The sequence below is a fragment of the Balaenoptera acutorostrata genome, chromosome 1, assembly GCF_949987535.1.
Source record: "Balaenoptera acutorostrata chromosome 1, mBalAcu1.1, whole genome shotgun sequence".
NCBI lineage: Eukaryota > Metazoa > Chordata > Mammalia > Artiodactyla > Balaenopteridae > Balaenoptera > Balaenoptera acutorostrata.
This window is the reverse complement of record NC_080064.1, coordinates 130,391,692-130,410,143: the sequence shown is the minus strand read 5'-3', so window position 1 is coordinate 130,410,143 and position 18,452 is coordinate 130,391,692. Positions and strand designations below refer to the sequence as shown.

The following is an 18,452-nucleotide window of genomic DNA, read 5'->3' as shown; positions in this document are numbered from 1 at the left end:
TAATCAAGAGACTATAACAATTATAAATATATATGCACCCAAGATTAGAGCACCTAAATATATGAAGCAAATATTAACGGAACTACAGGGAAAAATAGACAGCAATACAATAATAGTAGGGGACTTTAATACCACACTTTATTCAATGGATAAATTATCCAGACATAAAATCAATAAGGAAGCAGTGGAATTGAATAACACTGTAGAACAAGTGTACCTAACAGACATATAAAGAACATTCCATCCAAATAAAGAACATTCCATCAAACAACAGCAGAATACATATTCTTCTCAAGTGCACCTGGAATATTCTCTAGGATTCTTCATAACATATTAGTCCACAAAACAAGTTTTAACAAATTAAGAATATTAAAATAATATCAAGTATCTTTTCTCACCATAATGGTATGAAACTACAAATCAGTAACAGAAGAAAACTGAAAAATTCACAAATATGTGGATTAAATACTAGTCTCCTGAACAACCAATGGGTCAAGGAAGAAATCAAATAGGAAATCAAAATATATCTTGAGACAAATGAAAACAGAAATACAACATACTAAAATATATAGAATATAGAAAAGCAGTTGTAAGAGGGAAGTCTATAGTAATAAATGCCTACATTTAAAACAGAAGAAAGAGAGCCTCATGCACCAGAGAGCAGACAGCAGAAGCAAGAAGAACTACAATCCTGCAGCCTATGGAACAAAAACCACATTCACAGAAAGATAGACAAAATGAAAAGGCAGAGGACTATGTACCAAATAAAGGAACAAGATAAAACCCCAGAAAAACAACTAAATGAAGTGGAGATAGGCAACTTTCCAGAAAAAGAATTCAGAATAATGATAGTAAAGATGATCCAGGACCTCGGAAAAAGAATGGAGGCAAAGATCAAGAAGGTGCAAGAAATGTTTAACAAAGACCTAGAAAAATTAAAGAACACACACCTAGAAGAATTAAAGAACAAACAAACAGAGATGAACAATACAATAACTGAAATGAAAAATACACTAGAAGGAATCATTAGTAGAATAACTGAGGCAGAAGAACGGATAAGTGACCTGGAAGACAGAATGGTGGAATTCACTGCTGCAGAACAGAATACAGAAAAAAGAATGAAAAGAAATGAAGACAGCCTAAGAGACCTCTGGGTCAACATTAAACATAACAACATTCGCATTATAGGGGTACCAGAAGGAGAAGAGAGAGAGAAAGGACCAGAGAAAATATTTGAAGAGATTATAGTCGAAAACTTCCCTAACATGGGAAAGGAAATAGCCACCCAAGTCCAGGAAGCGCAGAGAGTCCCATACAGGATAAACACAAGGAGAAACGTGCCGAGGCACACAGTAATCAAACTGACAAAAATTAAAGACAAAGAAAAATTATTGAAAGCAACAAGGGAAAAATGACAAATAACATACAAGGGAACTTCCATAAGGTTAACAGCTGATTTCTCAACAGAAACTCTACAAGCCAGAAGGGAGTGGGATGATATATTTAAAGTGATGAAAGGGAAGAACCTACAACCAAGATTACTCTACCCAGCAAGGATCTCATTCAGATTCGATGGAGAAATCAAAAGCTTTACAGACAAGGAAAAGCTAAGAGAATTCAGCACAACCAAACCAGCTCTACAACAAATGCTAAAGGAACTTCTCTAAGTGGGAGACAGAAGAAAAGAAAAAGACCTACAAAAACAAACCCAAAGCAATTAAGAAAATGGTCATAGGAACATACATATCAATAATTACCTTAAATGTGAATGGATTAAATGCTCTAACCAAAAGACACAGGCTCGCTGAATGGATACAAAAACAAGACCCATATATATGCTGTCTAAAAGAGACCCACTTCAGACCTAGGGACACATACAGACTGAAAGTGAGGGGATGGAAAAAGATATTCCATGCAAATGGAAATCAGAAGAAACCTGGAGTAGCAGTACTCATATCAGAAAAAATAGACTTTAAAATAAAGAATGTTACAAGAGGCAAGGAAGGATACTACATAATGATCATGGGATCAATCCAAGAAGAAGATATAACAATTATAAATATATATGCACCCAACATAGGAGCACCTCAATACATAAGGCAAATTCTAATAGCTATAAAAGAGGAAACTGACAGTAACACAATAACAGTGGGGGACTTTAACACCTCACTTACACCAATGGACAGATCATCCAGACAGAAGATTAATAAGGAAACATGACCTTTAAATGACACAACAGACCAGATAGATTTAATTGGTATTTATAGGACATTCCATCCGAAAACAGCAGATTACACTTTCTTCTCAAGTGCACACGGAACATTCTCCAGGATAGATCACATCTTGGGTCACAAATCAAGCCTTGGTAAATTTAAGAAAATTCAAATCATATCAAGTATCTTTTCTGACCACAATGCTATGAGATTAGAAATAAATTACAGGGAAAAAAACATAAAAAACACAAACACATGGAGGCCAAACAAATGTTACTAAATAGCCAAGAGATCACTGAAGAAATCAAAGAGGAAATCAAAAAATACCTAGAGACAAATGACAATGAAAACATGATGATCCAAAACCTATGGGATGCAGCAAAATCAGTCCTAAGAGGGAAGTTTATAGCAATACAGTCCTGCCTCAAGAAACAAGAAAAATCTCAAATAAACAATCTAACCTTACATTCAAAGGAACTAGAGAAAGAAGGACAAACAAAACCCAAAGTTAGTAGAAGGAAAGAAATCATAAATATCTGAGCAGAAATAAATGAAATAGAAACAAAGAAAACAATAGCAAAGATCAATAAAACTAAAAGCTGGTTCTTTGAGAAGATAAACAAAATTGATAAACATTTAGCCAGATCCATCAAGAAAAAGAGGGAGAGGACTCAAATCAATAAAATTAGAAATAAAAAAGAAGTTAAAAGGACACCACAGAAATACAAAGCAGCATATGAGACTACTACGAGCAACTCTATGCCAATAAAATGGACAACCTGGAAGAAATGGACAAATTCTTAGAAAGGTGTAACCTTCCAAGACTGAACCAGGAAGAAATAGAAAATATGAACAGACCAATCACAAGTAATGAAATTGAAACTGTGATTAAAACTCTTCATCCAGAACCAGATGGCTTCACAGGTGTATTCTATCAAACATTTAGAGAAGAGCTAACACCCATCCTTCTCAAACTCTTTCAAAAAATTTCAGAGGAAGGAACACTCCCAAACTCATTCTATGAGGCCACCATCACCCTGATACCAAAACCAGACAAAGATACTACAAAAAAAGAAAATTATAGACCAATATCACTGAAGAATATAGATGCAGAAATCCTCAACAAAATACTAGCAAACAGAATCCAACAACACATTAAAAGGATCATACACCATGATCAAGTGGGATTTATCCCAGGGATGCAAGGATTCTTCAATATACGCAAATCAATCAATGTGATATACATATTAACAAATTGAAGGATAAAAACCATATGATCATTTCAATAGATGCAGAAAAAGCTTTTGACAAAATTCAACACCCATTTATGAAAATAACTCATAATGAACAAACAAAACAAAATGAACATAATGAAAATCAGTTGAATTTATATACACTAACAATGAACAATCCAAACGGAAATTAAGAAAATACTTCCATTTACAATAGAATTTTTTTAAAAGAATAAAATACTTAGGAAATTTAACCAAGGTAGTGAAAGAGCTACACACTGAAAACTATAAGACAACAATGAAAGAAATTGAAGAAGATACAATCAAATACAAAGATGTCCCGTGTTTATGGATTAGAAGAATTAACTTTGTTAAAATGCCCACATTACACAAAGGGATCTACAGATTCAAGGCAATCCCTATTAAATTCCAATAACATTTTTCAAAGAAATAGAAAAAAAAAACAATTCTAAAATTCAGATGAAACCACAGAAGACCCTGAATATCCCAAGCAATCGTGAGCAAGAAGAGCAAAGCTTGAGGCATCATACTTCCTGATTTCAAACTATATTACAAAGCTATAGTAATTGAACAGTATAATAACGGCATAAAAACAGACACATATACCAAATGAACAGAAGTAAGGGCCCAGAAATAAACCCATGCATATATGGTCAACTAATCTTTTATTTATTTATTTATTTATTTATTTATTTATTTATTTATTTATTTATTTATTTATTTATTTAATTTTGGCTGCGTTGGGTCCTCGTTTCCGTGCAAGGGCTCTCTCCAGTTGCGGCAAGCGGGGGCCACTCTTCGTCGCGGTGCACGGGTCTCTCACTATCGCGGCCTCGTGCGGAACACAGGCTCCAGACGCGCAGGCTCAGCAGCTGTGGCTCACGGGCCCAGTCGCTCCGCGGCATGCGGGATCCTCCCAGACCAGGGCTTGAACCCGCGTCCCCCGCATTGGCAGGCAGACTCCCAACCACTGCACCACCAGGGAAGCCCCTGGTCAACTAATCTTTGACAAGGGCACTAAGAATACACAATGAGGAAAGGACAGTCTCTTCAATAAATGATGGTGGAAAAACTGGATATCCATATGCAAAAAATAAAATTATACCCTTAACTTACAGCATAGACAAAAATTAACTCAAAATAAATTAAAAACTTAAATGTAATACCTGAAACCATAAAACCACTAGAAGAAAACATAACAGAAAATCTCTTTGACATTGGTCTTGGCAATGATTTTTTGGGGTATGACACCAAAAGCATAAGTACCAAAAGCAAAAATAAACAAGTGGGGCTACATCAAGCTGAAAAACTTCTGCACAGCAAAAGAAACAATCAACAAAATAAAAATATAACCTACAGAATGGGAGAAAATATTTGCAAACCATATATCTGATAAGAGGTTAATATACAAAATATAAAAGGAACTCATGTAACTCAAAGGCAAAACAAACAAACAAAAATAGCCTGATTTAAAAAATGGGCAAAGGATCTAAACTGACATCTTTCTAAAGAAAACATACAGGGACTTCCCTGGTGGTGCAGTGGTTAAGAATCTGCCTGCCAATGCAGGAGACACGGGTTCGATCCCTGGTCCGGGAAGATCCCACATGCCACGGAGCAACTGAGCCTGTGCACCACAACTACTGAGCCTGTGCATCTAGAGCCCATGCTCTGCAACAAGAGAAGCCACTGAAATGAGAAGGCCGTGCACCACAACAAAAGAGTAGCCCCCACTTGCCACAACTAGGGAAAGCCCACACACAGCAATGAAGACCCAATACAGCCAATAAATAAATAAATAAATTTTAAAAATTAAAAAATTAAAATTGTCAACTGTGGTAAAAAAAAAAGAAAACATACAAATGGCCAATAGGCATATGAAAAGGTGTTCAGCATCACTAATCACGAGCGAAATGCAAATCATATCCATGATGAGATATCACCTCATACCTATGAGGATAACTAGGATGAAAAAGAGGTAACAACTGTGGATGAGGGTGTGGAGAAAATGGAATCCTTGTACACTGTTGGTGAGAATGTAAATTGGTGCAGCCTTTATGGAAAACAGTAAGGAGCTTCCTCAAAAAATTAAAAATAGAACTACCACTTCTGGGTATATATCCAAAGGAAATGAAATCAGTATATCAAAGAGATATCTGCACTCCCATGTTCACTGCAGTGTTATCCATGATAGCCTACATATGGAAACAACCTGAGTGTCTATCAATGGATAAATGAATTTTTAGAAATATGGTTTATATATACAATGGAATATCATTCAGCCTTAAAAAAGAAGGAAATCCTGCCATTTGTAACAACATGGATAAACCTGCAGGGCATTAGGCTAAGTGAAATAGTCCAGACACAGAATTACAAATATTGCATGATCTCACTTATATGTGGAATCTAAAAAAGTCGAACTCGTAGAAGCAGAGAGTATAATGGTGGTTGCCAGGGGCTGGGAGGTGAGGGGAATGCAGAGATGTTGATCAAAGTATACAAACCTTCAGTTTCAAAATAAATAAGTTCTGGAGACCTAACAAACAGTGCAGTATATTAACTATAGTTAGTAACACTATAGTTGATAACACTGTATTGTACACTTGAAATTTGTTAAGACAGTAGATCTTAAGTGTTCTCAAAATTTAAAAATATTAGTAACTAGGTGAGGTGATGGAAGTGGTAATTAGCTTGACTGTGGTAGTCTCATATATTCATATATAAATTATTATGTTGTACACCTTAAATACATACATTTGTCAATTATACCTCAATACAGCTGGAAAAATGCAAAAAACCTTCAAGGTATAGTATGGAATATATAAATAGCTGCCTTTTGTTAAAGGAGTGAAAGGATAAGAATATTTATATTTGCAAGTCATATTTGCATAAAGATGCTCTGGAATTATACACATGACATTAATACAAGTGAATATTTAGAAAATGCAGGAAGGGTTAGGGAAGTGGGGTTGAGATAAGAATCCAGAACTCTCTAGCAGCAGTCAGTGATTTTTATTGTGTAAAATAAATGCATAAAATGGATAAACTCTACCACGGAACTCTGCTTTTGCAAACTAAGGCTATAAAAAGGACTAAGGGGGAAAGTGGTTCATGTTGCTTCCCCTAAAGCATTTATTGCAGTAGCTACAGAAGATGGGCGAAGGCAGTTGGTTTTCAGATGGCACCAGGATTGGGTGGATGGTAGAAGAGATCGCCCAACAGCACAGAGCTTATGTTTAATAAAGACAGCAGAAGCTTCCTAGAGTGGGATTGTGCTTTTAGAGATTGAGAAATACCTGGAAAGCCAAGAAGGATATCATAAGTTAAGTGATAAGAAATACTTAAGAAAAATTCATAGTGTATCTTATCCTTTCATCCAGGTAGACCTTTCAGAGATAGCGAAGGTCTACTCTAGAAACCATAGTGACAGGAAGATCTAATAAGTAGCTGGTTCTAACCATGATTAAGACTTTATCAATGGTGGAGGAGACAGATCAGAGGTTTCCAGTTTTCCAACTAGAGAGAAGGTATCAGGACTTTGCAAACCACATGAAGGTTGGTTTGTTTGTTTTCCTTAAGGAAACTAGCATTTTAGCTAATTCAATAGCAGAACTTCTAAGCATAAGGGTTTCCCTATCATACTGGGGTCTCTACTTGAGAAAATGATTTAATCTTTTAAATTTTATTTCACTTTAAGAAAGTACAGATCTCTGCATTTGGATAATTTCTCAAACCAAATTGGAAAACATTATAAGAAGGTTGTCTACAAACAGTACCAAGATGCATCCTTCACCAAACGCCTGGAGAATCCCAATAACAAAGAAGATGGGGGCATCTTGGGCCCTATTATCAGAGCCCAGGTCAGAGACACACTTAAAGTAAGTAACAGAAATATAGAACCATGGAAGAAATTAAATAGTGAAAACAAGATTATAAGTACTGGTTATTTTTTTAATGTGTCCATATAAGTTTTAATTAAAATGCAGCTTTAATTTTTATTTAGTATTTGTGCTTATTGTAGCCTATCTCATAATACAAACAATCTGAGACAGTTTATCAAATTATAAAGGAATAAAACAAGGAGCCAGTGTAATTGGAGTGAAGGATAATATGGGGACAAAGAAAATAAAGCCAAGGGTAAGATAAGTATGATGAAACACATACCATATGCTCCTATAATGTTGTCAACAAATTTTGTCCTAAGCTTTCTAGCAGCCGAAGTAAAAAGGGAACTAGGTCAGGGCAGGAGTCACAGTAGTCATAAAAGAAGCACCGTTTCCCCTGCTACTGAGACTTAAGAGGAATTTCTCCCATGGATCCTTAAAAAAGAGGGTGCTGTGTGATGTAGTAGATGGAATCCTTGATAACTTCCTACTGGTACAATAAATTTATAAATTTAAAAGTTACAAAGCTTTTTAAAATAATGTTTCTCATTATAGCTGAGAACATAACCCAACTGAATGAAAACAATTCATCAATGTGGTCTAGGTATGTAGTTCTCTGATGATTGGTCTCTGATGCAGGTAAATTTTGATATGTTTCAAGAACACTGAGTGTTCTTCAGACAGTTTTCCTTAAATGCTGTGTCACATCATCACCTTACCTTCTGATAAGAACTAGACTGCAGAGAACTGAAAGTTGCAATCTTTGGCAAGATTCTAGAATGCAGATAATCTGCAGATTAAGGATGATCCAGATGCTTTGGCAAGCAAGTAGAAGATAAGATTAAAATTCTCTTCTGGGGCTTCCCTGGTGGTGCAGTGGTTGAGAATCTGCCTGCCAATGCAGGGGACGTGGGTTCGAGCCCTGGTCTGGGAAGATCCCACATGCCGCGGAGCAACTAGGCCTGTGAGCCACAATTACTGAGCCTGCGCGTCTGGAGCCTGTGCTCCGCTACAAGAGAGGCCGCGATAGTGAGAGGCCCGCGCACCGCGATGAAGAGTGGCCCCTGCTTGCCACAACTGGAGAAAGCCCTCGCACAGAAACGAAGACCCAACACAACCATAAATAAATAAATAAATAAATAAATGAAATTAAAAAAATATATATTTAAAAAAAAAATTCTCTTCTGAAGATTCAGCAGGCTAACTAGGACTCCTGTATGCATAAAGTTCCTCCCTTCACCTCTTCATGCGAATGAACCAAGAGGATATCTACAGACAAGGCCAATTCTGTTCATTTAAAAAATAACAAAAGGACAGAAAGCAGCCTTTCTCTGTTCTCTTTTCCTTCCCTCATTTCTGATCCCTTTTAGGTACTCTTTAGAAAGTGGAAATATGCCTCATTGGCAATTCAGGATCTGGCTATTTTCTGTGCCCCATCAAGAAGATGACTTGATGACAGGGTTCTGGGGGATCTGGCAGGCTGGAGAAGGTGATCATGGTCTAAGAGAAGAGAAGGAGCAGATTCAAAGGCAGATGTGGTCCAAGCTGAAAGGAGAGGGGACAGGGGATGGCGACCAACTTGGAGAGAGTGATATACTGTGAGGAAAATGTCACTTCTAAGGTTAGACTTCTCTTTCCATTTTCCACCTTACTATGTGAGTGGAACTCTCTCAAACGCATCCGTCAGGTGATGGGGAGAGGTTGCCACTCAGATAAACAGCATTAGTTTGCATTGACATAAACACACACACTATCCCACAAGTAAATATGCAAAGCTAGCATCCTCTGTTCTCATGATTGACCTTAAATCCTGAAATAATGAATTTGAGTTAATTTTGTAGATCATGTTCAAAAATATGGCCAGCCGCAGCTACAGCATTTACCCTCATGGTGTGACCTTCTCTCCTTATGAAGATGAAGTCAACTCTTCCTCCACCTCAGGTTTGAACCTTTCACTTCTACTGAATGAAACTATTGACTTCTGAGAGGTTGCCGTAATTTTCTACTGTCCTCCTTGCCCAGTAGTATAACTTATACAGTCAGGTAGTACACATATAGGGGTATCCTCAAAGTCACAACCAAACACTGCTCACTTCAGGGATTTTGTTTATCCTAATGATTACAAAATATGGTGTCCTTTGTTAGTGCCATAAGTGGCCTCTAGTGGACGAATATGTAATAGCTACATGCTATCCAGAGTTCTATCAAGTGGAACTTAATATAAAAATAATATTCCTTTCCCAACATTGATTCTAACAAGAGCTCAATTATTTTAAATTATTCATTCATTTCTTATTTACTTATTTGTTTATTTAATTTATTTCCATGAAATAATTTTGAAAATCGAAAACAATTTTGACTATATTTTCTTTCAGGCAGTAACACCATGATCAAAGCAGTTCAACCAGGGGAAACCTATACTTATAAGTGGAACATCCTAGAGTCTGATGAACCCACGGAAAACGACGCTCAGTGCTTAACAAGACCATACTACAGTAATGTGGACATCACAAGGGACATTGCCTCTGGGCTGATAGGGCTACTTCTAATTTGTAAGAGCAGATCCTTGGATAAGCGAGGCATACAGGTATTTTGTCCTTGAAGTAACCTTTCAGAAATTCCAGGAATTTCTTCTGACTGGAACAGATTAGTTCTCCTTGTTAAATAATGGGGCTTTTGCTTCTAGAGAACCAGAAAATATTAAGTAGTCCTCTTTAGTGTGAATGTAACAATGCTTATTCCTTTAGCTACTTTTTTGTCTTGTCTATTTCCATATGGACTTTCACTGGAGAAGGCAAGTCTACAGTGTGATACTGTATTTTTTTTGTTTGTTTCAAATTCCAGATCTGTCCGTGCTAGTTTCTCTTAATTTCTTCCTTTCATCAAAAGCGTATTACCTGGTGGTGCAGTGGTTAAGACTCGCGCTCCCAATGCAGGGGGCCCAGGGTTCGAACCCTGGTCAGGGAACTAGGTCCCACATGCATGCTGCAACTAAGAGTTTGCATGCCACAACTAAGAAGCCCACGAGCTGCAACTAAGGAGCCCGCCTGCTGCAACTAAGACCCGACACAACCAAATAAATAAATAAATAAACAAATAAATAAAATTTAAAAAAAAAAGGGGTATTACCCCCTCCTAAAAATTTTATAGGGTTGTTTCACGGCTCAATGAGATACCATCTGGTAAAAGTGTAAAGCTCTGTACCAGTCCTTGTTATTTTTAGAGACCTGCAATAGGGAGAGAAAGGAGATACAGGCAGACATAGCTTGCAGACATAGCTTCTCATGAAGTTGAACCCAGACAATGGTCTATCTGTAGCAAGACCAATTTATACAGAAGAATGTGAACAAAGATATGGATCTTCTGACTTTATCTTCATTGAAGAATAAAAGCCTCATATCATTAACTTAAAATTCCCAATTAGGCTAAGCTATAATCAAAGAAGTCTCATCCCAAGGCATATAAAATAAATATATGCCTAGAAAAAGCAGAAAGAGACATTTGGAAGACCCTAATTTATTGAGCTGGGAAAGGAAACAGGTAGGGAGAGATATAAAACTTTCCTACTGCACCCTTCTTTTTTATCCTTTGCAACTATTTGGAGCACATCCAATCAATCATTCGAGTTGAAAGGTGATAACAGAGATAAACAGAATTACAGTTGCTAACGTTGAAATGGGATTTTTCTATTAGGATATTTTAGTCTCTGAATTTTCTGATCTGCTCTGTTTGCCTTGACATGCTACCTTTGGCTCTAACAAGGGCTTTGTACACAATGGGCTCTCACAGATGTCTGAATTTATGGCTTCATTGGACCCAAGACCTGTACCCCTTTGGTTTCTGAGAACTCAGTGTTGTAGTTAATCAATCTGCTAGGATGTCAATCACTGAACACAGCACTTTTACCCTCCAGAGGGCAGCAGACATTGAGCAGCAAGCTATGTTTGCTGTGTTTGATGAGAACAAGAGCTGGTACATTGAGGACAACATCTACAAGTTTTGTGAAAATCCTGAGAAGGTGAAACGTGATGACCCCAAGTTTTATGAGTCAAACATCATGAGCAGTAAGTCGGAGCACTCTTTTTGTCCATCAGTTTTTCACTCCTGTGGTTGAAGTGTGACTTTCCTAGAGGAAGAGACATGGATTAGAAGCCACTCACCTCTTACCCTCACTTCCAGTCTAGGGATTTGGTGATGAAATTACTGGGTGATATTATAGAAATCTTTTTACAGCATGAGGTAAAAAGCTTGTTATCCTTAGAAGTCTTCTTGGTCTCCTGCTCCAAATGTGTGTGTGTGTGTATGTGTGTGTGTGTGTGCATGCACGCACACATGTGCATGTGCACTTGCTCTGAGCAGGTAAGAACAGGGTGAGGGATGGATGGTGAGGGAAGAGGCCTTGGTCAGAGGTATCTGGGGATTTTAGACTGGGTGCAAGGTGAATACTCTTTATGGCCAGGGCAGAAATATTAAGTAGTCCTCTTTAGCATGAATGTAACAATGCTTATTCCTTTAGTTACTTTTTTGTCTTGTCTATTTCTTATTTCTGCCAGGGCAGAAACAGGGTAAATAATCCAAAATTGGATTGTCAAATCAAACTAAGGCAAAATGCATATGGGGAGACAAGAGTCTTGGAAAGTCAATCCATAAAGAAGTTTTAAGTACACAGTAAGAAGTTCAGAACAGAAAGAATTCCCTGAGCCAAGGTTCAGGCTTTTGCTACAGTTTTTAAAGTTAGTGCCCAAAGCCACTGGTATGGGAAGTCTGGGAGAGATTTCACTGAGCCAGCTGGAAGCAAACTTCTCCACAATGGTCATCGTCCCCTTCCTCAGAGTTGAGAGTCACTATTATCACTTTGTCTGATAAGTAACCACAGGTACGAGGATGGTTTCTCCATGGTCTGTTCATATAACTTCAGACAACTAACAACTGGGGATTCTCAGAACTGGCAGGTGGCAGGAAAATAATTTGAAACCGGGAGTTAGCCTCAGCTTTCTGTACTTAATTTCATTTTGGCAATAAATCTGTCACAGCTCTAGACTAGCGCTTGCTGTCCGTTAGAAATTATATATGAGCCACAAATATAATTTAAAGTTTTCTAATAGGCACATTAAAAATTAAAGAGAAATATATGAAATTTATTTAATAATGTTTAATTTAATATATCATAAATATTATCATTTCAACATATAATCAATATTAAAATTAATGAGATTTACTTTCTTACTACATCTTTGAAATCCAGTGTGTATTTTATACTCACAGCACATCTCAATCCAGATTACCCATATTTCGAGTGCCCAATAGTCACTGGTAGCTAGTGGCTACCAAATTAGTGCAGCTATAGACCATTTAGAAAAGCTTCCTGAATGAGGCACAAACTAAAAACACATTATGTCAGCTATTCGATAAATATTTAAGTTCTCCCTAGTTCCAGGCATTGTACTAAGATTAGGACTATAGTGGTAACCTAGGCAGACATGGACCCTGCCCTTATAGAAATCATATCTGTGATATTATTATCATGCTTAGTATATAAGTAGACAATGATACTGACTAAAAACTGTATCCCTTGGAAAGAGAATGAAAATGTCTGAACTTGATAGTTGAGTGCAAACTAGAGATTATATAAATGCTAAGACAGAGCAATTAAAATTGCAAAATGTGCTAAATAGGCTTCATTTTTAGGGACATTACTTTGCATTCAATAACTAATGCGTCGAGGATACGGGGAGGGGGAAGGGTAAACTGGGACAAAGTGAGAGATTGGCATGGACATATATACACTACCAAACGTAAAATAGATAGCTAGTGGGAAGCAGCCACATAGCACAGGGAGATCAGCTCAGTGCTTTGTGACCACCTAGAGGGGTGGGATAGGGAGGGTGGGAGGGAGGGAGACACAAGAGGGAAGAGATATGGGGACATATGTATATGTATAACTGATTCACTTTGTTATAAAGCAGAAACTAACACACCATTGTAAAGCAATTATACTCCAATAAGGATGTTTAAAAAAAAAAAAGAAAAAGAAAAAAATAACTAATGCGTCAAGAATCTGTATTTCTTATATTATGCTTTTTCTCCAGGTAAAATTACTCTAGACAAAATTCTAAGTTACCTTCGGAATATCTTTAAAAGCAGAACCTAGAGTACAAAATATTTAATATACACTTAACAAATGAATAAATAAAATGAATAAATAAATCAATGTGAAAGGCTTTGTCTTTATCCTGACATTTCTCCCTTGGCTAACTTAGGAGAATAAGCTCTCATTTGAAAAGTCTGAGTTTGATCTTCTTCCAGTTACACTTTAGATTTGGTAAAGCTTATCTCAGATAATCACTGCTCAGATGCAACCAAATTACCAATGGGATATTTACCGTAAGTATAATTAGACACATTCCCTTTTGTTGGCATAGGCCTGATGTTTCAACAAATTTCACTCTTTCAGCTATCAATGGCTATGTGCCTGAGAGCATACCCACACTAGGATTCTGCTTTGATGACACCGTCCAGTGGCACTTCTGCAGTATGGGAACCCAGAATGACATTTTGACCATTCACTTCACTGGGCACTCATTCATCTATGGAAAGAAACACGAGGACACCTTGACCCTCTTCCCCATGTGTGGGGAATCTGTGACTGTCACAATGGATAATGTTGGTAAGAGCTTGGACTCTTAAAGGGGACTCTCTGATCTACCCAGTCTGCTGCAGCTCTCCAGACTACCATGGTTCCTGGGCTTCTCTCTCTGATCCCTTGCAGGCTTTCTTTTCAGTACTACTCATGATTTCTGTTTGGGGAATTAATTACTTAAATGGGACCAGTCCTTTAATGTGCATTCCATTTATCCTTCTCTGGGCTAAGTGAGAAGTAAAGCTACAACAGTAAAAAGATAAGGCATGACTCTGAGGAGAAAGCGTGAGCATTCAGCCACAAAAGAGCATTTTTTTAATCAAAATGCCTTTTTCAGCTTTATAAGACAGCCATCACACCCTAGGGTTAGTGATCACCCGATACAGTGCCTTAGGGTCTGGCTTCAGAGACAGCAGTGCCATGGAAAGCACATGGGCTTCGGAATTCATCAGACCTGGGTTCAAATCCTGCTTTGCCACTTGATATCTGTGTAGCCTTGGACAAATTACTCCACCTCACTGAGCCTCAGTTTATTCATCTGAAAAACAGAATAATAACACCTTACAGAGTTGCTTTGACCATTAATTGTTCTATGTGCCAAGTGCCTAGGACTCAGTAGACAATCAACATGTGGTAACTATTGAAGACTTTTCAGGAAATCTTCAGTGTGCCAGCAAATCATACCATTTCAAAGAAACTCAAAACTGCCCTAGGCCCACCTGAATTATTTATTACTTAGAAATATCTATATGTCTCTTATTTGTGGGGGTAAACATCATCATCTTCCCCCTAACTCCAGCTCTCTAACAAAATGTGCAACTCACAAGATGCTTATGATATTCAAAGTCCATTTCATTCTTGACTCATCCCTTTAAAAATATATTCTAAAATAGTGACTCTCAAACTATCTGTGCTGAAAGTTTTTTTTCTCCCTAATTTTCACTGACCAATATGTTGGGTCTATATTCTGTTAAATGAGATAAGTATGCTGATCACATGATTGGATGTCATAGAAATGTCAAATTGCTAAAAGGTTTCCTATACACTTTTCTCTCGATTTCTTTCCTTATGTCACTGTGGAACAGTAACCAACAGTTCACAGATGAGTTGTGGTCCACAGACCACAGTATCCCCGATGAAAGTTCACTGGAAATGATCTGCCACAATGGACCATAGGGTTTTTATATCTTTTGCTGTACTCAGAGCTCTCTGTTCTGTCTCTATTTTGTAGGAACTTGGATGTTAACTACCATGAATTCCAATCCAAGAAGCAAAAAACTGTGGCTGAGATTCAGGGATGTCAAGTGTATCCGGGATTATGATGATGACTCATACGAGATTACATACGAACCTTCAGGATCTACATCCATAACTACAAGGAAAATGCGTGATTCTTCAGAAATCAAAGATAAAAATAATGATGCTGACTATGATTACCAGAACACACTGGCTTTATTATTAGGAATCAGGTCATTCAGAAATTCATCATCGACTCAGGAGAAAGATGAGTTCAATCTTACTGCCCTGGCTCTGGAGAACAACTCTGAATTCATTCCTCCAAGTACCAACAGAACTGTTGGTTCAAATTCTTCTTCCCCAGGTAACATTAGCAGGCTTATTGCCAATAACTTTGCACAACCTCTGAAAATTCTTCCTCACCCAGAAGCCACCACAGCTGGTCCCCCGCTGGAACACACCAGCTTGGATAAGAACTCAGTTCTCAACCCTCCCACAGCAAAGCATTCCAGCCCTTATTCTAAAGATCCTATAGAAGATCCTCTACACTCAGATGTCACAGGGATAAGCCTGCTTGCATTTGGTACAGAAGAATTCAGAAATCAAGAACATGCTAAACGTAAAAGATTCAAGGCAGGAAGAGGCCGAGCAACAAAGCATAGGTTCTCCCAGATGGAATTCCCAGCACATAAAACTGGTAGACATTTAAGCCAAGGCAACTCTTCTTCTTCCAGAATAGGGCCCTGGGAGAACCTTCCCAGTGATCTGTTACTCTTACAACAAAAGGATCCATCTAAGATTCTGAATGGGGAATGGCATTTGGTTTCTGAGAAAGGCAGTTATGAAATAATCCAAGATGCTTATGAAGACAATGCTGTTAATAAGCTGCCAAACAGCCCCCAGAATGACTCAAGGACTTGGGGAGAAAACATCCCTTTTAAAAACAAGCATGGAAAGCAGAGTGGCCACCCAACATTTTTTGTAACTAGACGTAAACCTCTACAAGGAAGACAAGATGGAGGAAATAGTAGATTGAAGAAAGGTCTTTTTTTAATTAGGACACGAAGAAAGAAAAAGGAAGAGAAGCCTGCACACCATGTTCCTCTATCTCCAAGGAGTTTTCACCCACTGACAGTAGAGGCCAACACCCCATTTTCAGACGGGAGACATAACCATTCATTGTCACTCCATACATCCAATGAAACATCTCTTCCCGCAGACCTCAATCAGACATTCCCCTCTATGAACCTTAGCCTCAGAGCCTCACTTCCTGATGGTGATCAAAACCCCCCAAATGACACCAGTCAGACAAGCTCCCCTCCAGATCTTTATCAGACAGTGAGCCCAGAGGAACACTATCAAACATTCCCTATTCAAGACTCTGATCCAACGCACTCCAGTACAGTCCCCAGTCACACATCTCCTCCTCCAGAGCCCAGCCAGACACCCGACTATGACCTAAGAAACAAGGCCTTCCCTACTGATGTTAGTCAAACGTTCCCTTCCTTGGAACTTGAAGTCTGGCAGACAACCACCTCTCTAGACCTCAGTCAGCCATCCCTCTATCCAGATCTCAGCCAGACAACCCTTTCTCCAGACCCTGGCCAGGAGACTCTCTCTCCAGACCTCAGCCAGACAACACTTTCCCCAGACCTCAGCCAGACTTTCTCTCCAGACCTCAGCCAGACAACACTTCCCCCAGACCTCAGCCAGACTTTCTCTCCAGACCTCAGCCAGACAACACTTCCCCCAGACCTCAGCCAGACTTTCTCTCCAGACCTCAGCCAGACAACACTTCCCCCAGACCTCAGCCAGACTTTCTCTCCAGACCTCAGCCAGACAACACTTCCCCCAGACCTCAGCCAGACTTTCTCTCCAGACCTCAGCCAGACTTTCTCTCCAGACCTCAGCCAGGAGACTCTCTCTCCAGACATCAGCCAGACAACCCTTTCTCCAGACCTTGGCCAGACGACTCTTCCCCCAAACCTCAGTCAGATGCCACTTTCCCCAGACCTCAACCAGGCAACTCTCTCTCCAGACATCAGTCAGACATCCCTTCCTCTTGATCTCAGGCAGACATCACCTCCTCTAGATCTCGATCAGACATCCCACACTTCTGAATCTAGTCAGTCATTGCCTCTCCCAGAATTTGGTCACACTTTCCCTTATGCAGATCTTGGTCAGATGCCATCTCCTCCACCACACTCTCCACTAAATAACACTTCTATACCAAGAGAATTTAATCCACTGGTCATAGTAGGCCTCAGTAGAGATGATGGAGATTACATTGAAATTATTCCAAGGCAGAAGGAAGAGAGCAGTGAAGAAGAGTATGGTGAATTTGATTTTGTGGCCTATGATGACCCTTACCAAACTGATCTTAGGACAGACATCAACTCCTCCAGAAATCCTGACAACATTGCAGCATGGTACCTTCGCAGCAACAATGGAAACAGAAAAAATTATTACATTGCTGCTGAAGAACTATCCTGGGATTATTCAAAATTTGCACCAAGGTTTGGCCAGTTCTCTCCTTTTATATTCTCACTTTTCCACCACTGCTAAAAAAAGTAATTACAGCAGTCTAAGGATATGATTCTGGGCAAATTATACTAAGTGTAACTTAGTTAAGTATCATTTAGTTCCCCTATTGCAACTTGGCCTATACTGTTTCCTTTGTCAATTCCAAGATTAGCTTCTCTACTTTAGGTGACATCTGGACAATATAAGAGCAATCACTCTAAGAAGTCTATGATATTTTGTAGTTAAATTAGCCCCCTCCTCTCTCTTCTTTTCTCATCACACATATTCCTACCCCCTCTTCTTGCTCCAATGCAGAGCCCAACCTATCCATAGCTATAGGCTAATCAATATGATTTCATTGAAGTTGGCTTCAAATCCAAACTTGTGATGTAGAAATCTCCTTTTGCAATTACTTATTTAACAAAAACATTTTAAATTGTTTACTGATCAATATAAAGTATATAGCATCTTGGTGAAGATGAATTCAAATTCCATAAGATTCCAGTAGCAGAGGCCAAGGGTATAAAGTAGCTTAGAAACAAAAAGAAAGTTTATACCCTCAACTGAGCCATTCATTACATAGTGATTTACCTTGATTTAAACTTTTGTTTTAACTTGGTTTATAGACTCACTCAGTCAATAACTCTTTAATGAGTACTTATTCTCTCCTAGGCATTGTGCTAAGTGCTGAGACTATAAAAGA

The 18,452-nt window shown here is 38.4% G+C and overlaps 1 protein-coding gene across 2 annotated transcripts in view; it reads left to right on the top strand.

The window, feature by feature from the left end:
• The window catches only part of F5 (coagulation factor V), an 81,464-nt gene that overhangs the window by 41,831 nt on the left and 21,181 nt on the right, over positions 1-18,452 (top strand). For both annotated transcript variants that reach the window (XM_007172488.2, XM_057547202.1), the window contains exons 8-13: positions 7,164-7,344; positions 9,192-9,291; positions 9,726-9,937; positions 11,264-11,414; positions 13,805-14,017; positions 15,222-17,742. In XM_007172488.2, coding sequence (XP_007172550.2) covers positions 7,164-7,344; positions 9,192-9,291; positions 9,726-9,937; positions 11,264-11,414; positions 13,805-14,017; positions 15,222-17,742 — 3,378 coding nt within the window. The remainder of the gene's footprint in view (positions 1-7,163; positions 7,345-9,191; positions 9,292-9,725; positions 9,938-11,263; positions 11,415-13,804; positions 14,018-15,221; positions 17,743-18,452) is intronic.